This window comes from Hippopotamus amphibius, chromosome 13 (assembly GCF_030028045.1).
Source record: "Hippopotamus amphibius kiboko isolate mHipAmp2 chromosome 13, mHipAmp2.hap2, whole genome shotgun sequence".
In the NCBI taxonomy this organism is placed as follows: domain Eukaryota; kingdom Metazoa; phylum Chordata; class Mammalia; order Artiodactyla; family Hippopotamidae; genus Hippopotamus; species Hippopotamus amphibius.
The window spans coordinates 39,164,194-39,191,246 of NC_080198.1; the positions used below are offsets into that span (position 1 = coordinate 39,164,194).

The following is a 27,053-nucleotide window of genomic DNA, read 5'->3' on the forward strand; positions in this document are numbered from 1 at the left end:
GGGCTAGGGAGTGGACTCCTGTCCAAACGCCAAATGACTCCCCACACTGAAAATCACTAGGCAAGAGCTTTTATAGGCGAAGGGAGGAGGCTACACGCAGAAACAGAACAGTCGGCTCCGACACTCATCTTGAAATTGGTCATGTGGTGGTCTGACCAGCGCCATCTTAATTGTTTTAAGTACAGTTAATCTTCACTTCCAGGGTTGGTTAGTTTGCATTTGTTTGAGATCAGCTCTTGGGATCGTGGCAGCTTATGTCTGCCTAGAGCCTGGTCATCATGCAGCTAACTTCTTCCACCTGGTGGGGAATTCAGTATCTACAAAACAGATCAAAGGATATGGCTCAGGATGTTATCTATAGCTCTTGAGGAGGAACTAAAGGTCCTTGAGTTTGCTTAATGACTAAACTATCATTATTTAGTCTTGTTCGACTGTTTTCCTTTGTTTCTGCATTTTTTTCACTTCTCTGAATAAACGTATTCTTTGGCTAAAGGTGTGTTCACAGGGAAAAGGCAGCAGAGGACATGGGGGAGAAGGACCATAGGGTCCTGCTCATTTTAAAAGGACAAGGCAGGGCTGAGGATAGAGAAGGGTTACAATGGACGCAGGAAGAGCAATCATGGGAGACCATTGGAAACAGATGTGATCAGCACAGACCCCAATATCGTACTGGTGAAGATCCTTCTCCCAGGTTGGGCAGTGAAGTACCAGCTGTGATGGGCTGAATTTTTTAGCATTTGCTGATTTCCATGGTGTAAATATTATTTCCACCAAGGCCGATTTCAAGCTACCAAGAGCTTAACAACATGCTCAGAAAAATCCTGCCCATTTACCAACAGGCTCTGGCAAGCCTCTATCTTCTGGCACAGACACAACACAGCCCCCTGGGTTTCCTCTATAGTTTCCTCCCTCAACTTGGGGTAATGTAGAGGGAGCAGCATGAGGTTCCTCTAACCTGCCTGCAATCAGCCCCACCTCCTCACCAAGAGGAGACAACCTGGCTGCCTACACAGGAAATGCTCTGTGGGATCCTGTCCTGTGTTCCGCTCGGAGACGGGCATCTGTGTCTTGGTTCAGGTTGGCCCAGAAGCAGACCTAAGACAAGCATATAGTGGAAGTGGTTTGTTTGGGAGGTGATTCCAGAAAGCACCAGCAGGAGTGTAGAGCAGGAGACAGGGCAGGACCTGAGTCAGAAGAGGACGTGTCAATGAACAGGTCACTGAAGTGGGAGACAGGGGCTCAACCCAGCTGGGGACCTCAGGGAGAGGTGTAGCACTTCTGGGAGTGGGCCACCCAAGGAGTGAGGAAGAGGAGGTATTTTTCCACCAAGTCCCCACAATGGTTAGTTGAAGCTGCTCCCTGAGTTCAAACTCCCCACTGCTTCCAGTCTGCCCCAGAGCAAAGGTCAGCTAGAGAATGGGGAGTGGGCAGGACATGGACAGTGTCTAAAACACGCAGGCAAACAGACATGTGACCTGTGTGTCACTCTGTGTCTCTCACACTCATGCAGAGCTCTTCACCCCGATGAACAGGATGCTTGTTTTTAATGGTGCAAATTTTTGTATCATGTGATCCCTACACACAGGCCACCACTTAAATCTGAGACCCAGCTGAAGAAACCATGATGGGTCTCATTGCCAGAGGAAAAGCCAGGAGGGGTGGGCTTTTCCAGAGTTAAGATTGTCAAGGGGAAGTGGAACATTATGGGCATTGCACCTGCAGGCTTAGCCCTGAGACTCAACTGCGTCTCTGTGAGTGTTTAACAAGATGCCTGGGCCCTCCTGGACTGTCGCCTCCATGTGGGCTGGAACAGCATCCGCACCAGCACTGCACACAGAGCAGGTCTCCTTAAGTCCCTACTGGGTGTTGGAGGGGGAGGACCCTGTTCTGGACCTCTTGGCCCTGCTGCCTCCCCTCTTGCCTACCTGCAAAGAACAGGGGCCTCACCCAGCTCTGTGTTACAGGAGTTATCACACACACACACATACACACACACACACACACACACACACACACACACACACAGCCCTAAGTGGTCCTGGTAAGTTGGAAGATGGGAGAAATTGAAAATGAAATTGTAACTGAAGCCCGGAGGAAGTTGTTTTCACAAGTTTTTATTTTTCAGATGCTGACTCAGGGCAAAGCAGACCCTAAGAGCTTTTCCCTGGGCTTCTGATTCACCAAAAGCCCTTTGCGGGGAGTTATTTGCATATCATTCACCGTCTACCAGGAAACCGTGGCGGGAAGAAAATTGGTGGGCGGTTAATTGGTGGACGTTGGAACGGTGGAGGGCGGTAGAATGGTGGTCTGCCAAATCTCCTGACGCTCTGGAGCTGTGAACCAATAAAAACAAGTTTCTTGTGAATAGTGGGTGAAGGTCAAGACAATACCCCTCCCTCCCCATCTGACACCCCATTCCTGATGGACTCCAGGAAACTTGGCGCCCCAGTTCACCTCTGGCTGTGACATTTGGAGCACAAGGTTGAATCCCTGCCCCCACAGACAGATAAGGAAACTGGGACACAAGAAGTCAAGGGGATTCCCAGGGTCACAAGCCCAGCCCAGCAGAGCTGGACGGGAGCAGGGGCTCAAAGTCCATTACTCTAGTCAGTGCCTCTCAGAACTCAGCACAGTCAGAAGCCCCTGGAGGCCTTGTGACAATACAAATGGCTGGGCCCCACCCCAGAGGCTGAGTCAGGAGGGGCCTGAGAATTGGGCTTTCTGTCAAGTTCCCGGGTGGGGACCCCACTTACAGAACCACTGCTCTAAGGGATGGCAGAGCCAGTCCTGGAGGCCTGGGGTGCGGGTGAGGGAGGGGCCAGGTAGGAGGGCCACTCTCTGCCCTGGATGGGGCAGCAGGTAATTGGTCCAAAGGATGTTCCACAACCCACCCCATCAGCTCCACAACACAGAGGGGGCCTCTCACCTCATTACAGTTGATGTCAAATTGGTCCTTGGACTGGTCCAGGATGACTGTCCCCACACACTGTTTCACCAGCTGGAAGGGAAGACTTGAGGTCCAACTGGAAACCCCAAACCATCACCTCCCAGCCTCACCCCAGCAGCTAGAAATCGTCACCAGAAGCTCCCTATTCAGCTCCCTGCAAACATCTGTCAGTGCACCCAGGCCCCACCTCACCCCTTTCTCCTTGAAGTCACACTGCTCCGGAGGCTGCTGGGTCGTCCTGGGGCACACGGTCTCCTTCACCGTGAAGCTCACAGGCTTCGGGGTCTCTGCATCCTCGTCCTGGTCAAGGATCAAAGTGGGGAGACTGGGCTTGGGCTCATGCTTCCTTCTCTGATCGGTCTCCCTGCCCCCCACCTAGACCGCAGCCTCTCCAGGCCCTCCTGTGTGATGGGCCTGGGCTGGGTGCTGAGTGCCCAGGGGAGGCGACAGGGCCTGCTACTGGCCTCATGGGCACACGGAGAGCAGGAGCAGACCTCAGACCAGCTCTCATGAGAACGCCTTCCCCTCTGAGGGGCTGAGGAAAGTCAGGGGCCACCTGCAGGGAAAGACCTTGTCACTGGAACCTCCAGGCTGAGCAGAGTCATTCCCTGGTAGAGAGACAACGAGGTGCAGAGGGGACTGTAGCAGGGACATTACATGGCAGAGCCAGCGACCCTCCTACCCCTGGAGCTCCCAGAAGGCCCTTAAGACAAATCAGGGTGTGCAGGGCGCCTGTTCCCACAGTGGAGATGTTAAGGCAGAAAGCCTCATGCTGGGAGGGGACCCAGCTCTGGGAAGGTTTCCTGGAAGAGGTGGCAGCCCACTGAGAGGGAGAAGTGCCTTCCTGACAGGAGGTACAGCCTGAGCAAAGGGGGTGACAGTGTGGCCAAGGATGGTGGCAGTAGCCCCCTCCCCATCCACCTCTTTGACTCACTACATTGGGAGGCAGGTCCAGCTCCAGGAGGCGGTAGAGATTAGCTTCTGAGGACCGCTCATTGAGACGATCCACAGCACGAAGCACGGCCTCCCTGTAGCTGAGGGTCTGGGCGCTGGCCGAGGGCATCGCTAGTACCAGCAGCAGTAGCCACAGTGACCACCACCCCAGGGCGAGGCTGGCCCTCTGGGTCTCCATGGTCCCCAAGTCGGCCTCCTCCCAGCTTGCAGGAGCCTCCTTTATGCGCCTCCTGGGCCTGATGCAATGGCCCAGCCGGGCAACTTCCTGACCTGCCCCATCCCTGGCTGCCTCCCAGGCTGTGAGCTGGACTTGCCTCAGCCCCTGCTGTTGCCTCACGGGATTGCTGGCCCGTGAGAGAGGGAAGCCTCCTGTGCAAGGTGAAGAAATGCTTTCTCCATCTCCCTGGCAATGTCTTGGCCTCTCCTGGGCCCCACCGGGAGTGTCATAGGCAGGGTTGCTCAAGAGGGTTGAGTCGTCCATGATTGTGAGGGACCGGGCACTGCCTTACATCCCCTCTGCCTCCACACCACAGCCTCCTCAGGATTCAGGGGAAAGCAGTGTATTCACCCCTCCACCTCCAGCTCCAGGCACTGCCTGGCACGCAGTAGGCACTCAGTTTGATGAGTGGATGCCAGTACCCACCCCTTCTAGACACTTGCCCACCCAGCCTGTCTCTAGGCAGACTTTATCCCCACACCATCCTTTCCACTGGGCCCAGCCCTCAGCCTGTCAGGGGTTTGGTTCCGTCTGCCCCCTGCCATGGATTCATCTCCATCTTTTTCTCAGTTAAAAAGCTTTTCCCACAGGTCCCCACCAGACATGGCCTGTTCCCCTGACCCCTCCTCAACCAAGCATGGGAAGGGCCATCGGCTCTGTGACCACTGTTCAGTGCCCTCTCTCACACTCAGGCCACTGCAGACGGGACAGACCTCACTGATCCAAATTCACACTCAAGCCTTGTCTTCACCTATACGGACTCTGGGGACCCCTCTGTCCTTCTGAAATGGCCCTTGACCGATTCTCTCCTGCTGCCACTCTCCTGGGTCCCCTCGTGCCTCCCTGGTACCTGCTGCTGAGTCTCCTCCAAGGACCCACCTCATAACAGGCAGGGCTGGCACAGGTGCATCCGGGCTGCTTCTCCTCCCAGTCCTCACACATTCCTGGGGACTTCCCTTCCCAAGATGCCAGTTATCACGGACACACATCCCTGGTCTGTATCTCTGAATTCAAGACTCCCGTGAGTACCGCTGCTTGTCCGCACTGGGCTGTTGGCTGCTGTTGGCTGGGTGCTGCCTCAGGAGCCCTGCGCTGAAAGCCTGGGAGCCCCATCTGCTCCTTCTTTTGACAGAGGACACTTCCTCTGTCCTCCCACCATCCCTTCCCAGCTCTCACCACCGCCTTCTCTCCTCTCAAGTGGAGCCTCTACCTCCAGACTCCACCTTCTTTGATTCCGGGCTCTCCCCAGACCACTGTCCCCCCACCACACCATTTGCTAGGGGCTCCGACAATCTGCTCATTTGGACATTTCACCCCCTGCCTTCGGGAGCCCACACAGCCCTGTCTGGCATCTCGGTCTAGACTGTTGTTCTCAGTTTTCCTCATCCCTAGCCCTGCAGGCCTCAGGTGTCAGACTGACCCCTCCACCTCAACCACTCAAGCCCCTCTCAGCCTCCTGCCATCAGCTTGCCGCCTGGAATTATAAGCAGAGGCCCCAGAATTCCAATCTGAAGTCTCCCCCTTGGAGTGGACGCACTGCCCAGGACCCTTCCCCACTGGGGCTCCAGATTGCTGTTCCAGGGACTTCCCAGCACTGCTTGGATCTGGATGTAGATGCTTCCCCAATTTGGTGATATATGAACCTCTGTCTTTGCTATTCTTTCTTAGTATACTGTAATCTTTGTTAATTAAATAAACTCTCTCTAAATTCTTGTTTAACTGAGTGTAGAGTGGTTATTGTGCCAGCGAATCCTAGGAACCTTGAAATGGAAAGTAAGGCTTTTTGCAAAACATGGAGCCTCAGCTGGAAACTGAGAGGCATCTGATTTACTGAGGGGTGTTGGCAGGAGGAAGGAGGGGGAGGGGAGCAGGATAGGGCAGAGGGAGGGGCTGAGCAGGGATGTGCTCTACCCTGAGACGAACTTCAACCTCACCCTCAAAAACCCTGGAACCGGAATTGCACCCCTGCTTTGGGATTGACTAAGATGGGGGCTGGACTTCGATGTCCCCTCACGGTCACTCACCTTCCACAGGCTGAGGGCAGAGGGGACACAACCGGCCAGGCATCTCCTGGGGAGGCTGTGAAGGCAGCTGTGAAGGGGGCACCTGTGAGCCATTAGCATCCGTACTGCACATTTCAAACAGCTGGGGGACGGGGGCAGCCACCCAGTGAGGGGAATCTGGGCACAGCACTTAACAGCACTCACTGCCAAGTGCCCTGCTCAGGGACCAGCATCTCCCTGGCATTTCAGAACCAATGTGGACAAAACAGAACGGTCACCTCCCACCACACTCATCTCATATGTACACCAGGACACTGACCAGCCCATAATGCTCTCAGAACCCACTCCCGCCTTGTCCAGCCTATCAGGGAATCAATCTGCTTCATCCTCTCTGCAGTGTCTTCATCCCAGTTGGCCCCACACTCTGCCAGCTTCTGGGGCAGCCCTCCTTCCATTCTCTCTTCCCTCCTCTCCCCTTGGCCACTGCCCTAGGAGGACACGTCCTTGCTGGGCTCCCTGGTGAGTCACCCCTCGTGAACACAAACACACACACACACACACAGAGACACACGCACACACAAACAGACAGACACGCACATATAAGAAGCCTCCCAGAGTTAAGGATTTGGTGGGAGGAGACCAGACAAGTGAAATTAAAGAACGGAGGAGTTTGCTTTCAGAAGACTTTATTTTTAAAAGTCCAGAAGCCTGAGCCAAGGTGAACACCCATAGGATTCTTCCATAGGCTCACAATTTACCCCAAAATGCTGATTATCGGCAAAATCGGGCGAATAATCCGCCAGCCTACTCGGATCGCGTTTCCCAACTGTCCAAGAACTCCAGTCTTCTGCAGCTGTGAACCAGGAAGAACCAGGTTACTTGCAGGGAATGGGCCCAGGGATAAGACCAGTGTGCTCCCCACTGGACACCCCTTTCCAGGGCCACACCAGGACACTTGGGGCCCCACTTTGCCCTCCAGCTGTGACATCTAGAGCACAAAGTTGAATCCCTGACCCTACAGGCAGATAAGCAAACGGAGGCCTCACAGATGGCAAGGGGCGTCCCAGGTCACAAGCCGGTCCCAGCAAAGCTGGAGGGGAGCAGGGGCTGAAAGGTCATTACTCTAGTCGGTGCCTCTCAGAATTCAGCACAGTCAGGACCCCCTGGAGGCCTTGTGACAATACAAATGGCTGGGCCCCACCCCAGAGGCTGAGTCAGGAGGTCAGAGAGGAGCCTGAGATTCTGCCTTTCTGTCAAGTTCCCTGGTGGGGACCCCATGTAGAGAACCACTGCTCTAAGGGATGGCAGAGCCAGTCCTGGAGGCCTGGGGCTCGGGTGAGGGAGGGGCCAGGGCAGGAGGGCCTTTCTGCTCTGGGTGGGGCAGCGGGTAGTTTGCCCTAAGGATGTTCCACAACCCACCCCTCTAGTGACTCCTGCAGCCCAGAAGAGGCCACTCACCTCATTACAGTTTATGTCAAATTGTTGCTTGGACCAGTCCAGGGTGATTGTACCCACACACTGCTTCACCAGCTGGAAGGGGAAGCTCAAAGTCAGACTGGAACCCCAGGTCCATCACCTCCCAGCATCAGCCCAGGGGGCGAAAATCTTCCCCGCAGCACCCTATTCAGCTCCCCGGGAGCCCTCAGCCCCCAGCCTCACCCCTTTCTCCTTGAAGTCACACTGCTCCAGGGGCAGCTGGGTCGTCTTGGGGCACACGGTCTCCTTCACCATGAAGCTCGCAGGCTTCGGGGTCTCCGGGTCCTCGTCCTGGTCAAGGATCAAAGTGGGGAGACTGGGCTTGGGCTCACCCTTCCTTCTCTGATCTGTCTCCCTGCCCCCACCTCGACAGCAGCCTCTCCAGCCCCTCTTGGGTGCCTGGCCCTTTGCTTGGGGCTGGGTGCTCAGGAGAAGGGGACAGAGCCCACTCCTGGCCTCATGATCACACAGAGGGCAGGTGCACACCTCAGACCAGCTCTGGTGGAGACACCTTCCCCTCAGAGAGGCTGTGGGAAGTCAGGGGCTGCCTGTAGGGAAAGATCTTGTCACTGGAACCTCGAGGCTGAGCAGAGCCCTCCCTGGTAGGGAAACAAGAAGGAGCAGAGGGGACTCAAAGCAGGGACGTCACCCGGCAGAGCCAGGGACCCCCCTACTCCTGGAGCTCCTAGAAGGCCTTTCAGCCTGAACAGGGTGTGCAGGACACCTGTTCCCACAGTAGAAATGCTAAGGCAGGAAGCCGCATGCTGGGAGGGGACCAGCTCCAGCAATGTTTCCTAGAAGAGGTGGGAGACGACTGAGAGGGAGAAGTGCCTTCCTGACAGGAGGTACAGCCTGAGCAAAGGGAGTGACAGTGTGGCCAACTTGGCAACCCCTTCCGGACTTACGGCATTGGGAGGCAGGTCCAGCTCCAGGAGGCGGTAGAGATTAGCTTCTGGGGACTGCTCATTGAGGAGATCTACAGCACGAAGCACAGCCTCCCTATAGCTGAGGGTCTGGGCACTGGCCGAGGGCACTGCTAGTCCCAGCAGCAGTAGCCACAGTGACCACCGCCCCAGGGCGAGGCTGGCCCTCTGGGTCTCCATGGTCCCCAAGCTTGCAGGAGCCTCCTTTATGCGCCTCCTGGGCCTGATGCAATGGCCCAGCCAGGCACCTTCCTGACCTGCCCCATCCCTGGCTGCCTCCCAGGCTGTGAGCTGGACTTGCCTCAGCCCCTGCTGTTGCCTCACGGGATTGCTGGGCAGTGGGAGAGGGAAGCCTCTGTGCAAGGTGAAGAAATGGTTTCTCCATCTCCCTGATAATGTCTTGGCCTCTCCTGGGCCCCATGGGAAGTGTCATAGGCAGGGTGGCTCAAGAGGGTTGAGTCCTCCAGGAGAGGAAGGGACGAGGCACTGGCTTACATCCCCTCTGCCTCCACATCACGGCCTCCTCAGGAATCAGGGGAAAGAAGTATATTTAGTAGTGAACGTCCAACTCCAGGCACTTGCTCACGCAGTAGGCACTTGGTTCAACTTTGATGAGAGGATGACAGTACCACCCCTTTTAGAGACTTACCCACCCACCCAGTACCTAGGCAGCCATCAAGGCCACAGTATCCTGTTCTTTTGCCTCAAACCTCAGCTAGTCAGGACATCGGCCCCGTTTCTCCCCTCTCCTTGTCTTCTCCTCTGCCACTCTCAGAATGAAGTCACATTCCCAGACCCCAGGAGATGTGTCCTGTTGCCCTTGCCTCGGCCAACCAACCCTGTGGAAGGGTCATCGACCCCAGTGACCACACTTACTGCTCTGTCTCACACTCAGGACAGCTGCAGGCTGGCCAGCCCTCACTGGATCCAAAGGCTACACCCATCCCTTCTCTTTATCTTCACAGGTGCTAGGAAACACTCTGTCCTCCTGAAACTGCCCTCTGCCCACCTCCCTTGATGCCACTCTCCTGGGTCCCCTCGTGCCTCCCTGGTGACTCCTGCTTGGTCTCCTCAAGGACCCTCCTCTTAACAGGCAGGGCTGGCTCAGGTGCAGCTGGGCTGCTTCTCCTCCCAGCCTACACACATTCCCTTCTCAGGATACCAGTTATCATGGACACACATTACTGGTGTGTGTCTCTGAGTGTGAGACTCCCATGAGTACTCCTGGTTGTTTCCACTGGCCTGTCGGCTGCTGTTGCCTGGGTGGCACTGGAGGACCCTGAGCAAAAAGCCTGTTCCTTCTTTCAACAGAGGACACTCCCTCTGTCCTCCCACCACCCTGCCCAGGTCCTACCACCAGCCACCCCCCAGACCATTTAATAGGGGCTCCGACCATCTGCTCATTTGCACATTTCACCCCCTGCCTTCAGGAGCCCACACATCCCTTTCTGGCATCGTGGCTTGGACTGTTGTTCTGAGTTTTGCTCTCCCCCAGCCCCACAGGCCTCAGGTGTCAGGTTGCCCTGTCACCTCCAACACTAAGACTCATCTCAGCCTCCTGCTCTTCTCCCATCTCTGCACCTGATCCCTCTGCCTGCCCTGCCCTTCCACCTTGGGAAGCCTTCCCTGACCTCCAGGCAGACTCATCACATCCTCATCTTGGCTCCCACAGCCTCAGGACATCCCTGCTGATTTGACCACAATATGTCCCTGTCCAGTGCTCTGCTTGAGACACCAGGCTGGGAGGGTGGGGTTGCGGGGCGGGAGAGCACAGCTGGGAGAGATGATGGGCCCAAATGATAAGGGTCTCCAGAAGCCATGCAGCAAATTCTACCCCACCTCTCCTGTGAAATGGCCACGTGGCTGTGAGGCCTGTGATAGTTCTTGGACTCGGTTGGCTTACGGGACCCTTGGGGACTTGGCCAGAGACCCTCAGAAGGTGACAGTGGGGCTGGATGCTGCTGGTTACATACTCAGCCTTGGAGAAGGAAGGAGAGGTGGCCTTCTGTGCAACCTGCTTTCATAGTCCAGGTATTGCCCCAGTGGCCTCTTGGTCAAGCTGTATCCTTTCTCCAAGTGAGAGGAGGAAAAGGAGGTGATTACAATTGAAAATAAATAGCAACACAGATGGTTACTGGGTATTATGAAACCCTCCCTGTGCATTCCTGCCTCTGGGCCTTGCATTTGCTCACTCTTCAGACCAAGGTCCCCTTCCCCACCCTCCCTGGATCCTGTGTAGGGTCCCCTGCAGGTCCTCAAACTCCTGTAATGGGGGGTCTGCCCGCCAGGCCACCAATGTCTGGCTTTCCTGGTTTAGCCCTCACAGTGCGTCAGAGTGGAGGTCTTCTCAGAAAAGACATCAAAGCCCTTGTCCCAGGCAGGTTGCCCCTGGCTCCACATCTGGTCCCTGAGACATCCTCACGCACCCTTCACCCCAACAAACTCAGGTGTGCGCCCTGATCCTGCACTGCCCCCTCCTTTGCTCCTCCCAGCCATCCTCCCTGTGCAGACACTTAGACACTTCATAGAAAAGAGAACTGGACCCTAGGCTGCTGTGTCCCCAGCTGTGGGGACAGCCGCCCGCTCTCGGAGCTGACCCGCTGGTGAGTAAAATGAGACCCACCGGCAATATCATTCCAACAAGGACTGCACCCCCCCCTCCGAACAACGCCAGACCTGCTGTTGGACCCAGTGCCTCCGACTCACCCACCTCGCTCTCCATCCTACAGGGACACGGGGGGCAGGGAATTCGGCCCTCCCTCCTGCCCTCTGCAGTGAGCAGGGAAGGCAGCCACAGCTGCTGGGAGGGTGAGGATTTGGGTCAGGGGTGAGGGGCAGGACCCTCTGCTCAGGGTCAGCGTCCTCCTCCCCATGTACCACCTCCTGTGAAGCAAGGTTAAGTCCTCCTGGAAACCCCTGGGCCAGGCTGGGATTTCCCAGGCACGGGGCTTGGAGAAGGAAGGAGCTAGCAGGAGGGCAGCCCCACCTCACCTCGAGCAAACATCTAACCAGCTCCTCTCACCAGGATCTGGGCTGTGTGACAAGGGGAGCCGGGCCCGGGTGGAGGCTGAGTGGGAGGATGCCTGAGCTTTGCAGGAGAGGACCAGGCTCAGGGCCAGCCCCAGCCCAGGAGCTGACTTGTGGGCATGGGCACCTCTCCTGTGAGTGGGTAGTTACTGGGACATGGGTGTAGAGAGGGCAGCAGGGGGCCCAGGCCAGGCCTGTCCCCACAGGGGACAGAGGGTTTTCTCTCTCCAGAGGGGACTCTGGATGCCTCAGGTACATCTGAGAAGGCACACCCTCCCTCATTCTGCTACCAGGACAAAGACCTGCAAACCCCAACATCTCAGGGTCAGCCTCCAAGAGACCATGTGCCACAAGCATGAGGCAGGTCAAGCCTGTCTGGAGCCCAACTTCCAGGAGGCTGGAGTGAGACAGGACACCTCACAGAGGCCCACACACACCTTCCCCTTTCCTGGGTGCCTCTGCGGGCCTCCCCAGGCCTGGCTCCTCTTAGTGAAGGTCAGTGCATCTGGTCATGGCTGCCCTAGGAAAGTAGGAAGTGCCCCTCCAGAGGCTCCAGCCAGGCCCTGCCAGCTGCTATGCCCTTTGTAATGTGACGAGAGCAGGGACCAACTCCTGAGCAGAGAGACAGACTGGAGATCAGAACACAACTTCCACACATTCCATCTCCCCAGCTCTGCCACTCTCACGGAGCCCAGGTCCGACTCAATAGATTCAGGGGGCACCTGCATTTCTTATTTCCAAAAAGAATGTGGTGGATTTTTAAATTTTTATTTATTTGTTTATTTATTTATTTTTATTTTGGCTGTGTTGGGTCTTCATTGCTGTGTGCAGGATTTCTCTAGTTGTGGTGAGCACAGGCTACTCTTCGTTGTGGTGCCTGGGCTTCTCATTGCAGTCATTTCTCTTGTAATGGATCATGGGCTCTAGGCATGTGGGCTTCCGTAGTTGCAGCACACAGGCTCAGTATTTGTGGCACATAGGCCCTAGAGGGCACAGGCTTCAGTAATTGCGCCACTCAGGCTTAGTTGCTTCGTGCCATGTGGGAGCTTCCCAGACCAGAGATCGAACCCATGTCCCCTACATTGGCAGGCAGATTGTTAACCACTGCACCACCAGGGAGGTCCTGAAAAAGAATTTAGTAGCTTTTAAAGGTAACTGTCTGCCCACTAATTACCAGCTGAGAACCACCTATCATGTCTCCAGCAAACACCTGCCTCCTTAGATATTTCTTTCCTATCTGAAATTACCCTCTTGATTAACCCAATAGACAAGGGAAGAGCCTGGGCAGCTGAGACTGCAGGTTGGATGCGGTGGAGACGGGGAGGGCTGATGGGTGGCAGGAACCATGTAGGGTAGAGTGGTGCTTGTGGGAGCCATGCTATGTTGGTGTGAAACCCAAGCTATGAAGAGGACATTAGTGGAACCCCCCTGCTGTCCCTGGAGCAGGGGACTCTCTCCATTCTGCTGGGAGTTCCTGACATGAGGGTCACCTGTGCGCCCTTGGGCAAACCCATTGAAGGAGTTTTCTTCCAAGTTGCTTGCCAGTGGCAACAGCACGGACTGAGGACACTGGGGCCCATCCTGTCACCATAGCAACAACCCTAACACTAATCCCTGGGATGGTCATGGTGAAAACACTGTGAGGGGAGCCTGGGGCCCCTTGTGTCCTGCCCCCGTCACAGTTTCCCATGGCCAGTTGCCTAGGGTGTCTGGAGACCCGAGTCCAAGGATGTAACCTGTGTGTGGGGTCCTTCAGGCTACAAAGGGCACCCATGCACCCACCTCCCCTCATCTCATAGCACTCTTGTCAGGAGGGCAGGGCACGGCTTCCCACCAGTCTCATTAGGCCAGGGAGGAAACTAAGGGCAAGGGTGGGGTGGGACTGTAGCCTTGGGAGGGAGGTCTTGGCCAAGTCAGGGTTGATGGCAGCACCCAGAGCTCTGGCTCCTGCGTGAGTTTCTTGTGGCCCATTTGCGGTCTCCCTTTCTCTTAGACTAGCTCCCTCGTTCCCTCCGTCTCACCCCAGCAACCACCACCCTGACCAGCCCTGCATCTCTCCTGTAGCCCATTGATTCTGGAGACTCAGTTCAAAAGCTGGGCATCAGTTCCAAAGCACTCTGGCCATCGAAGGGTCCTTCTGGGGCCCCCTTCTGTCTTGTGTTCCCACTCTCTACCTCCCTTCCTGGGTTCTCCCCTGCCCTCTGACTGCTGAAGGCTGAGGGCAAGGACTCAGGGGTTTTCTGGGCAAGTACCCAGGGAACTAAGTTCTCTCAGAATGGCTTCTGGGACTTTCTTCACGTGTTGTGGCAAGTGTGGAGTCACCACTGGCAAGAATCGGCTACATAGTTAGCCAATTGAAATTGCAGGGCCCCTTGTTCAAAAACTGTATAAAATTTCAAGACCTTAAGAATAAGTCCCTACAGACTGTCATACAGAGTGAAGTAAGTGAGAAAGAGAAAAACAAATATTGTATATTAACACATATATGTGGACTATAGAAAAATAGTAGAAATCAACAGGTTTGCAAGGCAGAAAAAGAGGCACAGATGTAGAGAACAAACATATGGACACCAAGTGGGGAAAGCGGGGACGGTTGGCAGGGGAATGAATTGGGAGATTGGGATACCAAATTGTACACTCTAAATATATGCAGTTTATTGTAAAAAATAAAAAAATTAGATTAAAAAAAAAAACAGAATAAGTCATTAGCAGGCTTCCCTGGTGGCGCCTGCTAATGCAGGAGACGTGGGTTTGAGCCCTGGTCTGGGAAGATCCCACATGCTGTGGAGCAACTAAGCCCACGAGCCACAACTACTGAAGCCCGTGTACCTAGAGCTGCAGCTCTGCAACAAGAGAACACACCGAAATGAGCAGCCCGCACACCGAGACGAAGAGTAGCAGCCGCTCTCCGCCACTACAGAAAGCTCGTGCACAGCAACGAAGACTGAACGTGGCCAATACAAAAAGTAATTAATTAATTAATTAAAAAAAAAGATTAAGTCATTACCAAGTACCCAGCCCTCCTGAGCACGGTGGCCTGTGTGACTGCACTGGTGACACACTCACGATGCTGGCCCTGCCCCCAGTCCCAAAACCACGGTCATGGCAGGAAGAGCTCCAAGTGCCTGCTTCAGGAGTTCCTCAAATAGTGGAGATTTTAATTGCCTGGAAAATACAACATGCACTTATCACTTTAAGTCACTGATTCTCTAAAGTCTTCTCTAAGACCTACAGAAGGGGGACTTCCCTTGGTTAAGAATCCATTCTTCCAGTGGCTAAGAATCCGCCTGCCAGTGCAGAGGAAAGGGGTTCAATCACTGGTCCGGGAAGAGCCCACATGCTGTGGAGCAACTAAGCCTGTGCGCCACAGCTACGGAGCCTCCACTCTAGAGTTCACAAGCCACAACTGCTAAAGCCCATGCACCTAGAGCCCGGGCTCTGCAACAAGAGAAGCCACTACAATGAGAAGCCCATGCACCACAACGAAGAGTAGCCCCCACTCACCACAACTAGAGAAAGCCCATATGCAGCAGCAAAGACCCAATGCAGCCAATAAATAAATAAACTAATATATTGATCTTAAAAAAAGAAATAAAGAAGGGCTCTAAAAGGACACACTGCCTTCTTTAAAGCATTGCTATGGCAACTCCCATTGTTCAGAAGGGCAACCAGGCCCCAGCAGAGCAAGGGAGAAGGGGGCTCAACAAGGCTGCAGGGGTGCACCTGGCAGGGATGGAGCTGGACTCCCAGGCCAGTGCTCTTTCCACCACCCACAGCACCCCCAGCCATCCCACCTGGGGGCATCTGGAGCTGCTGACAGGGCCCTGGCCTCCTCTCCAGCCCAGTGCCCCCAGCCTGTCCAGTGGGGCCCCGCACAGCAGGCTGCTTCCTGGGCTGGAACGGCCTCCTCCAGCTGCCCAGCCACGCAGGCCTGACCTCCAGAGCCCTCGCTCCCCAGGACAGGCTCCCCTGGCTTCCAAGGCACTGAGTGTGGGCTGGAGAGCTGGGTACCCGGCCCTGTGAGCTCAGGAAGGGAGCCTCAGGATTGTCCCAGGCCCTCCCCATGCAGGGGGCATCAGATGCGGAGCCAGGAAAGACAAGAGCATCCGGGCTGCAAAAGTATAATCCATAACTGATATTCCATAAACAGCACCTGTTATTGTCAACGGAAAGCTGCCCCCAAGGCCTACTCGGGTCCTTAGACTCTGGAGTCAGGCAGCCGTGTCTTTGACTCCTTGGTTGGCCTCTCACCAGCTGTGACTTCCTTGCAAATACTCTGCTCTGGTGGAACTCTCAGCAGCAAGTGAGAGTGAACCCAGCTCAGATGGCCTCAGACATGACTGAGGAACACCCGTGGCTCCATCATTTTCCTGCAGTTCTCTCCCCAGGCTCCTGCTTAGAGAGAGAGAAGCAGGGGAGGGGGAGGGGCAGTAAAGAGCCACATCAGGAGTGGGAGGATCTCTGAGGCCACAGTAGCTGCGCCCGGAGATGGTCAGGCTGGGCCCTGGGCACGCTCCCCACGCCCCCTCCTAACCCAACAGATGACACATCTGAGAGAGCCACATGCAGCACATGACCAGCCACATTTCCCTCTAGATGTTTCACTCCAAAGGCCCCGTTCACCTCTTTCCTGGGAAAGGCTCGTTTTGTCGGTGTTTTCATTTTTCACCCTTCCCGTGATAGGGGCGTTGCTTTGTTCGGCTCTTAACATCCACTAAGGCCCAATAACAAGCCGGTGATGCCTCTTGCATGGGCGGTAGTGCCAGGCATGAGCTGTGTCTGTATCCGCAGGAGGACGTTGCCTATGGTCAGCCTCCTTCTGCCTCAGGCTCCAGGACGCATAATTTTCAGTCCCCCTCACCTGTCTTTGGAAAGTTCTTTAGAACAAATTGGCCTGAGTGGGAGGCAGTCTGTACAGCCTGCTGGTTGCTTTCTTTAAGCACCTCTGCGTCCACAGCTCTTTAGCTGGTGTGCGGTGATCTCCTTCCCCCTCCAGCCTTGTCTTCTAAACTGCTTTACTGCCATCATGCAGCTGAATGGGGGAGCCTGGAGGACTCCCATTGTGCACGTGTCCCAGTGTCACTGTCCTAACCCTGGCCTTTCCCCGATGGCAGGACCCCACAGTCAGTGGTACTGCTCATCCTAAACCCTCTATTTCCACAACCATCCAGCAGGATCAGCTACTTGACTGTGTGGAATGTCCACCAGATGAAACAACACAGATTAATTTAAAGCACATGGTAGGATCAGTGTTGGCTGAAGTGGTACCTTTTTTTTTTAATATATATTTTTATTAACTGCATTATACTTGGATTAAGTCAGGTTTTTTTCTTGGCTGCACAGAATAACATAAGGAACTTCCTCGACCAGGGATCAAACCCGTGCCCCCTGCATTGGAAGCGCAGTTTCTTAAACACTGGACTGCCAGGGAAGCCCTGAAGTGGCACCTTTGTAACCTAAAAAAGAGAGCCTGAAGCACTACCCTTGCCTGGACTGGAGCGGCCAGAGACCTCATGAGGAGCACAGAGGACCAGAGCCCTGTGGAGTGTGGCTTTTTCTACTACAAGACAAAAAAGGGGCAGGTTTTAATAGGCTTTTCAAGTTTGGCATAGGTGTGGTCCTAGCACCAGGAACGTCAAGTGCTTTCCTTTGTAAAAGGCAGCAATTTGCTTTGCTGCTGGAGGGATTCAGTTTTGTGGATTTACCCTCGTGATTTCAAGAAACTTGAAACTTGAATCGGGCCTCTGAGTATTGTCATTTCTCAATCATTCCTGTACTGTTGATAACACACAAGGCAGAGGCATGAGATGGAAACCTTTGGCTTCCCAACCAACAAAACATCACCTACACATGAAAACGCTGGACAATGTTGTCAGCATATTGTGGGAAGATCCTTCCACTGCATGTTGAAGTGATATATTATTGAATACAGATGCAATTAATTGCAGATGTATTCCGTAAACCCTACATAAAAGTATTTTAAACAGAAGTATAAGTAGTGGACACGAAACAGAATCATAAAAACAGTTCAAAAGGGGAATTTCCTGGCTCTCCAGTGGTTAGGACTCTCACTGCCAGGGCCCCAGGTTTGATCCCTGGCCAGGGAACTAAGCATAAGCCAGAATCTTAAAAAGAATTAAAAATAATACTCAAAAGAAGGCAGAAAAGGAGGGTAAAATAAGGTACTAATTGAAAGAATAAAAGAGCTTGAGACATGAGGTTATAACGCAAATATGTCACTGATTACATTATGGAAGTGGTCCCGTGTTAACCACGTTTTCTAGTTTTGTACCTGATGTTTTCACAACCTCCCAGGTTAGTAGGTGCCTAGAGACAGCAGACTCTTTCCCTCAGCACACCTTCCACATGCAAACTGACCAGCACCCTCACCCCACCCTCTCTGCTGGTGAGACTCTCACCCCCTGTCCTAATCGCCCCAGGGCCAGGCATCAACAACGTGGGCAGTCCCTACACCCCACTCCCAGCCCAATGAAATTACTCCAACGAGCCGACCCGAAACCTGGTCAGCCTCACCCTCCCGCCTCACCCATTCCTTCCCTGGAGAACATCACGTGGGCTTCCCTGCAGTGCCCCGCCCTGGCTCTCTGCCTGTGACTGTCCTCTCCTGTGGGCCAGCACGACCCGCTCCTCCTCCCAGGAACTGTGAGTAACAAACTGCCCCTGCACCAGCGATGGGCTCCCGGCCTGGTGATCTGACCACAGCTGAAGAAAACCCAAACCCTGGGGACATAGAAAACAGAGACAGATGGACTTCTCTGGTGGCACAGTGGTTAGGAATCCACCTGCCAATGCAAGGGACACGGGTTGGATCCCTGGTCTGGGAAGATCCCACATGCCACGGAGCAACTAAGCCCATATGCCACAACTACTGAGCTTGTGCTCTAGAGCCCTCGAGGCACAACTATTGAGCCCATGTGCCACAACTACTGAAGCCCGAGCACCTAGAGCCCATGCTCCATCTGCAATAAGAGAAACCACTGCACTGAGAAGTCTGCCCACCGCAATGAAGATTGGCTGTTCACCGCAACTAGAGAAAGCCTGTGCTCAGCGACAAAGACCCAACGCAGCCAGTAGATAAAAATAAATAAATAAATTTATTTTAAAAAGAAAAAGAAAAGAAATAAATAAAAGAAAAAAGAAAAAGAAAGAAACCAGAGACAGAGACAGAGAGGGAGGAAGAGGGAGGGAGGGAAAGAGAGAGAGAAACAATTAAGGCAAAATGGTAACATAGGTGACCCTGGGAAGAGAGAATATGAGAATATTATGCACTATTTTTGCTATTTTCCATAAATGCAAAATATTGCCAAATAAAATGTCTTCTTTAATTTTAAAGATACAACATTGAGGAAATTCCTTGGAGGTCCAGTGGTTAGGACTCCACACTTCCACTGCAGGCGGCACAGGTTAGATCTCTTGTCGGGGAACTAAGATCCAGCAAGCCACTTGCTGCAGCCCAAACAAACAAAAACAAAATACAACCTTGAGTAATAGGATAAGCGTTACATGCTATTTGTAACTTGCTTCTACTCTTCAGTCAAATTCTTTCCCCATAGCTGCCCCTTCCCTTGGGAATAATGAGACAATGAAACACTATTTCTCTTTGTGTTGCTTAAAGTGTATTTTGATGAGTAAAAATATAACTTTTGGAGATTAAAGTGAATACACAAAATTTTCATTTACATAAATTGCACACAAACACACTGCCACAAACGCCCATAGACCCACACTGAAACATACACTCCTACCATCACATATATGTCTGCACACCCACACTCACAACACCCCTGCACAGCCATACACACACACACACCCCTGAACTACACACACACACACTTTACACACTCCTCATACACACACATACTCACACGTCCACACACATACAAACTCAGTCCACCCTCATAAACCTCACACATACCCACACACACCAAGACACATCCCACAAACACATTTCAGACACACCCTGACACCTACACACCATACCCACTAACTCATACCCACACTTCTCCAATACAACCTCACATCACGTGAATTACACTCAAACTAATACACAGCCACAAACACCCCACCCATAACCATATATTTCACACATACACAAGCAAACACACCTAGGCCCACACTGACACACTCAAGAATATACTGCACAACACCTCACACATGACACACCCCTTGACACCTTACAACTTCTTTCCTCATACACACAAACACAAACTTTTTTAGACAAAAATATTTGGAAGACTGTGGAAATGTTCCAGATTAAAGGACGCTAATAGGAAGTCACAAATTCCTGATACACCTGACCCTAGGCTGAATCCTGTACTGGAGGTGACAAAATGTTGTCAACTAAAGCACATTATTATATCACCTGACACCATTGGGCTGGGCCGGTATATAGGGAAAAGCGTATCCATGTAAATGTACATAGTTGATAACTGCTCTGTAGTTATATAGGAGGCTACCCTCAGTCTCAAGAAATACAAATGGAGTTATTTAAGGGTAAACAGCTGACTCTAGCACCTCAGCTATAAATAACTTCTCTGTGTCTCCATTTCCTTGTCTAGCACAAAACAGTTCTTTGTACTAACTAGTTCTCAGTGTTACTAACAAAAATGTATGGTGCCCGTGTTGTGGGGAGGTGTGATTTTAGTTTTAACACAATCTCATTCAACAGAGATGAAATCTAATCGAAACAGGAATGAGAGGATGGAGTACCCCAGGGGAACCCCAGCTACTAGTCCACTGCCTGCCAAAACACCTGGGCAGGGAAGCACTCAGGCACTGCCTTCAAAGTCACCATGAGGCCACCGCTTGCCCTGCAGTACCCACGGATGGCCACTGGGGGCGATCTGAAAGCACACATGCACATGCCCAATGCCGCCAGAGACAGAAGCAGCATTTATTTCCCTGCCAGGGGGCCTGTGCTGCTACCAGGAAAACCACCTCCCCAGGACCAACTCATCCATTAGGCACAGTAGGCACAGTGCCTAGGGATCATGATAGCTTGGGGGCCCACTAAATATTCTTTTTTATAAATTTATTTATTCATGTATTTATTGGCTGTGTTGGGTTCTCGTTGCTGCGCACAGGCTTGCTCTAGTTGCGGCAAGCGGGGGTACTCTTCATTGTGGTGCACGGCCTCTCACGGTGGTGGCTTCTCTTGTTGCAGAGCATGGGCTCTAGGTGGGCAGCCTTCAGTAGTTTCAGAACACAGGCTCAATAGTTGTGGCTCACAGGCTTAGTTGCTCCAAGGCATGTGGGATCTTCCTGGATCAGGGGTCGAACCCGTGTCCCCTGCATTGGCGGGCAGATTCTTAACCACTGCGCCACCAGGGAAGTCCACAAAATATTTTTAAACGATGTCTTTTATGGTGAGACGATAAGGATGAATATATAATGAATATATAATATAAAATGAATATGCAATATAAAATGCAACCTTGATTACATCCATGTTTACATGCATGCACTTGTTAAATATAATGTTTTATACTGTTTGCAGATAAAGTGATCCAGGAAGGTGAAAGTGCCTGGGGCCCATGAAAGGCATAATGTAGCCCTCTGTCTCCCTGGCCAGCGTCCTGCCCTGCTCTGGCTGGGGGTGACACAGGGGCAGAGTGGCACACAGGAGAACAGGGGGCTGCAAGTGGGACCCCAAGAACCAGGGCAGCCCTCACCCATGGGCTGCGGCTAGAGACCTTGGGGCCTGGGGGGCAAGACTTTTGGGCTCTGACTGGCAGGGGCATCGCTCAGTCACAGACAGGCAGTCTTTATTATCCCCTGCCCTACTGCTGACCCTCTCATGGCCACATGGAAAAGCCCAGTGCAGTGGGGCTCGTTCAGTGCCCTCAGGGAAGTGTGCTGTGTGCACCAGCTGCATTTCATTCATCTCCGCCTGCTCTGATGGGGATTCCAAGTGTCTCTGTCGGTCCCTGCTCTGACAGATGACCCGGCACGGTGCCCCGAGAGTGACACACTCTAACGATTGTCTCCTTGACTCCCTCACCCTCTGAGATTCACATTCAGCCCCTATGAGGTCCTTGAACTTCTTCATCCACCTCAATGACAGACCAACCCCTTAAAGGAGATCATGTTCTTCCCAGTTACAGATAGAGAGACAGAGGCCCAGAAAGATCCATTCTCTGGCCCAGGGCCACACAGGCAGCAGACCAATTACTTTCAGATGTCTAGACTCCTCTTTCTCTCAGCCATTGAGGCTGACCTAGAGGGCCCTGCCCCCTCTCAGGAGCCCCCAAACTAACTCCTGAGACCTCAGAGGTGGTGGTCAAGAGCAGGGTCCACAAGGACCTTGCCTGATCACAGCCCAGATTCCCCCCTTGGCACAGCAGGGGTCTGGGGGATGGAGAAGCCCCTCCTTGTCCACACTCATTGCCTCCCTCTTCCTGACCTCTTGCTCTCCTCCACTCGCTGTGTTTGGCTTCTGAGCCACCAACCACAAAAGCTGCCTCCCGCTGAAGTTAGTGGCCTTCACATCTGCACAAACATTAGCAGTCATCTCCCTGGGCCTCTTGGCCTCCCGTCCTACTCTGACCACTTTGTAAAATCCTCAGTGCCCCTTTGTTGACAGCACTGCCCCCACCCCACTCCCTTCCTGCACCACCACCCTGGACACCTCGGGCTCTTCTCTCTTGTTTCCACATTAAGCCCTGCACCTGACACATCTGGCACGAGTGGACAGACTCTGCACAGCTCCACTGCCATCACAGGCCACATTCTCTAGAAGCAGGGCCTCAGCTGGGAATTGAGAGGCATCTGATTTTTGAGGGGTGTTGTCAGGAGGAGGAAGGGGGAGGGAGCAGGATAAGGCAGAGGAAGGAGCTGAGCAGGGATGTTCTCTGCCTTGAGAGGAGCCTCAGCCTCACCCACAAAAGCCCTGGAACCAGAATTGCACCCCCTGCTGTAGGACTGACTGAGGTGGGGGCTGGGTTTTGATGTCCCCTCATAGCCAGTCACCATTCACAGGCTGAGAGCAGAGGAGACATAAGGCCCCAGCATTTCCTGGGGAGGCTGTGAAGGCAGCTATGAAGGGAGTACCTGTGAGCCATTAGCATCTGTATTGCACATTTCAAACAGCTGGGGGACAAGGGCAGCCGCCCAGTGAGGGGGATCTGGGCGGGTCACTCACAGCACCTACTGCCCAGTGCCCCTCCCAGGGACCAGCAGCCCAATGTGGGGACCTCCCTGGTGGTCCAGTGGGTAAGACTCTGCACTCCCAATGCAGGGGGCCTGGGTTCCAGCCCTGGTCAGGGAACTAGATCCCATGTGCACGCTGCAACTAAGAGCCCACATGCTGCAACTTAAAACATGCCACAAGGAAGATCCCACATGCCACAACTAAGGCCCAGCACAGCCAAAATAAATAAATACACTTTTTTTTTTTAAATAAAGGTTTGGCTAGATAGCTTCCTCCACAAGAGGGCAGACAGCGGAATCAAGCAGTATCAGCAGTATTTCGTCTTGTGGAACTGAAAACCACAGCCACAGAAAGATAGAGAAAATGAAAAAGCAGAGGACTTTGTACCAGATGAAGGGACAGGATAAAACCCCAGAAAACAACTAAATGAAGAGGAGACAGGCACCCTTACAGAAAAAGAATTCTGCATAATGATGGTGAAGATGATCCAGGACTTTGAAAAAAGACTGGATGCAAAGATCAAAAAGTTTACCAAAGACCTGGAAGAATCAAAGAGCAAACAGAGATATGCAACACAATAACTGAAATGAAAAATACACTAGAAGGAATCAATAGCAGATTAACTGAGGCAGAAGGACGAATAAGTGACCTGGAAGACAGAATGGTGATCATCACTGATGCGGAAAAGAATAAAGAAAAAAGAATGAAAAGAACTGAAGACAGCCTAAGAGACCTCTGGGACAATGATGAATGCACCAACATTTGCATTATAAGGGTCCCAGAAGGAGACAAGAGAGAGAAAGGACCCAAGAAAATATTGGAAGAGATTATAGTTGAAAACTTCCCTAACATGGGAAAGGAAATAGCTGCCCAAGTCCGGAAAGTGCAGAGAGTCCCAGGCAGGATAAACCCAAGGAGAAACACACCAAGACATATAGTAGTCAAGTTGACAAAAATTAAAGACAGAGAAATGTTATTAAAAGCAACAAGGGAAAAACGACAAATAACATACAAGGGAACTCCCATAAGGGTAACAGCTGATTTCTCAGCAGAAACTCTGCAAGCCAGAAGGGAGTGCCAGGATATATTTCAAGTGATGAAAGGCAAGAACCTACAACCAAGAATACTCTAGCCAGCAAGGATCTCATTCAGATTCGACGGAGAAGTCAAAAGCTTTACAGACAAGCAACAGCTCAGAGAATTCAGCACCACCAAACCAGCCCTACAACAAATGCTAAAGGAACTTCTCTAAGCGGGAAATAGAAGAAAAGGACCTACAGAAACAACAACAAAACAATTAAGAAAATGGTAATAGGAACATACATATCAATAATTACCTTGAATGTAAATGGACTAAATGAACCAACCAAAAGACAGAGACTGGCTGAATGGATACAAAAACAAGACCCATATATATGCTGTCTCCAAGAGACCCACTTCAGACCTAGGGACACATACAGACTGAAAGTGAGGGCATGGAAAAAGATATTCCATGCAAATGGAAATCAAAAGAAAGCTGGAGTAGCAATACTCATATCAGATAAAATAGACTTTAAAATAAAAAATGTTACAAGAGACAAGAAAGGACACTACATAAAGATCGAGGGATCAATCCAAGAAGAAGAGATAACAATTATAAATATATATGCACCCAATATAGGAGCACCTCAATACATAAGGCAAATGCTAACAACTATGAAAGAGGAAATGCAAGGCAGAAATAGAGACACAGATGTAGAGAACAAACAGGGGGAGGGTTGGGGGGGGAATGAATTGGGAGATTGGGATACCAAATTGTACACTCTAAATATATGCTGTTTATTGTCTGTTAACAGTATCTCAATAAAAATTCTTTTTAAAAAAAGTAAAAAATAAATAAATAAATAAATAAATAAATAAAGGTTTGGGACTTCCCTGGTGGTCCAGTGGTTAAGACTTTGCCTTCCAATGTAGGGTGTGTGGGTTTGATCCCTGGTCAGGGAGCTGAGATCCCACATGCCTTGGGGCCGAAAACCCAAAACATAAAACAGAAGCAATATTGTAACAAATTCAATAAAGGACTTTAAAAATGGTCCACATTAAAAAAAGAATCTTTAAAAAAAAGGGGGGGGCGGAATTCGCTGGTCGTGTAGTGTTCAAGAATCTGCCTGCCAACACAGGAGACACAGGTTCGAGCCCTGGTCCAGGAAAATCCCACATGCAGCAGAGCAACTAAGCCCCTGTGCCACAACTACTGAGCCTGCGTGCCATAACTCCTGAAGCCCACACACCTAGAGCCTGCGCTCTGCAACAAGAGAAGCCACTGCAATGAGAAGCCCACGCACCGCAGCAAAGGGTAGCCCCCCTCGCCACAACTAGAGAAAGCCCACATGCAGCAACAAAGACACAATGCAGCCAAAAATAAATAAATAAAATAATAAATAAATCTTAAAAAAAAAAAAGAACCAACGTGGTCAAAACAGAACTGTCAGGACTTCCTAGGTGGCACAGTGGCTAAGAATCCGCCTGCCAATGCAGGGGACACAGGTTCAATCCCTGCTCCAGTAAGGTCCCACACGCCACGGAGCAACTAAGCCCATGCATCACAACTATTGAGCCCATGTGCCGCAACTACTGAAGCATGTATTCCTAGAGCCCGTGCTCTGAAAGGAGAGAAGCCACCGCAGTGAGGAGCCCACGCATCACAATGAAGAGTAGTCCCCTCTCACCACAACTAGAGAAAGCCCGTGTGCAGCAACGCAGACCAAATGCAACCAATAAATTAATTTAAAGAAAAACAGAACTGTCACCTCCACAACTCTCATCTCACACCTACACCAGAATGCTGACCAGCCCCTGCACTGTCCAGCAGTCAGGGAATCAACCTGCTTCATCCTCTCTGCAGTGACTCCATCCCAGTCAGCCCCACACTCTGACAGCCTCTGGGGTAACCCTCCTTCCATTCTCTCTCCCCTCCTCTCCCCTTGGCCACTGCCCTGGGGGAACACATCCTTGCTGGACTCCCTAATGAGTCACCCCTCATGAACACACACACACACACGCACACACACACACTCTCACACACTGAAGGCAGGATGATGGCTAAGATGGACACGGATCTGCTCATCCATGTTAAAACCATCACTTGCTCCCTAGTGCACTTTAGTGCCTGGGTCTGTTCAACTCTCCACTCCCACACTGACCCCACACTTGCATGCCTGCCTAGCGCACAAAGCAGAGTGTCACTCCTCACTCCTACTGTGCCAGTCACTGTGACTTAGCCTAAGAAGTTTCCTCCTTGCTCCCATGCTGGGCTGGGGTCCACTTGATTCCATGCTTGCCAAACTGTGGGTATCACTTGCCTATGGAACTCACCATCCAGAGGTTTACTGTCAAGGAGAATGGACAAGCCAAGGGTACCATGACTAGATGCTCCACGGAATTCATGAAAGAGTCTGATACTTGATTTCTCAGGTAAGTGGTCTTATGGCCAAACAGCACTCTCATCAGTCAATCGCTTTAGCAGGCTCTGACAAGGCCTGCAGACTTCCAATCTCAGGTCGAGGTGAAATGAAATGTAAGCATCCATTCCTTTCTGGTATCATTGGTCATGTATGCATGCTGAGGGCTTAGTCCATGGCAAGGGACGTCTGGCCAACATCCATGTGAAATATGAAAGTGTTACTGAGACTGGGTCCAGTTGCTCGCCACTCTGAAGAGAATAAAGAGACTAGGTTGGTGGAAAGGAAAGTTTGCTCAGAGATGGCAAGGGGAGTGGGGGGACTGACTCCTGTCCAAAGGCTGAATGACTCCCCCACTGACAATCAGTGGGCAAGAGCTTCCATAGGTGGAGGGAGAAGACTCTATGCACAAACAGCACAGTCAGCTCTGACAGTCTTCTTGAAATTGGTCCTGTGGTGGTCTGACCAGCATCATCTTGATTGTTTTGTTGTTGTTGTTGTTTTGTTTTGTTTTTAAAGATTTTTTTAAAATGTATTTTTGGCTGTGTTGGGTCTTCATTGCTCTGTGCAGGCTTTCTCTAGTTATGGTGAGTGGGGGCTTCTCATTGCAGTGGCTTCTCTGTGGAACATGGGCTCTAGGTGTGCGGGCTTCAGTAGTTGCAGCACGCAGGCTCAGTAGTTGTGGCGCACAGGCTTAGTTGCTCCGAGGCATGTGGGATCTTCCTAGACCAGGGATCAAACCCGTGTCCCCTGCATTGGCAGACGGATTCTTAACCACTGCACCACCAGGGACGTCCCATCTTGATTGTTTTAAGTACACTTAATCTTCAGTTCCAGGGTTGGTTAGTTTCCTTTTCTTTGAGGCCAGTTCTTGGAATTGTGGCAGCTTATGTCAT

The 27,053-nt window shown here is 52.1% G+C and overlaps 1 protein-coding gene across 1 annotated transcript in view; it reads right to left on the reverse strand.

The window, feature by feature from the left end:
- Positions 1-2,200: 2,200 nt before the first annotated feature.
- Positions 2,201-27,053, reverse strand: part of LOC130835000 (antibacterial protein PR-39-like) — a 29,244-nt gene continuing 4,391 nt past the window's right edge. Inside the window, exons 2-4 of the mRNA XM_057706166.1 lie at positions 7,781-7,888; positions 2,927-2,998; positions 2,201-2,333 (exon numbers count right to left, since the gene is read on the reverse strand). Of these exons, the coding sequence (XP_057562149.1) occupies positions 2,217-2,333; positions 2,927-2,998; positions 7,781-7,888 (297 nt within the window). The 3' untranslated portion in view covers positions 2,201-2,216. The remainder of the gene's footprint in view (positions 2,334-2,926; positions 2,999-7,780; positions 7,889-27,053) is intronic.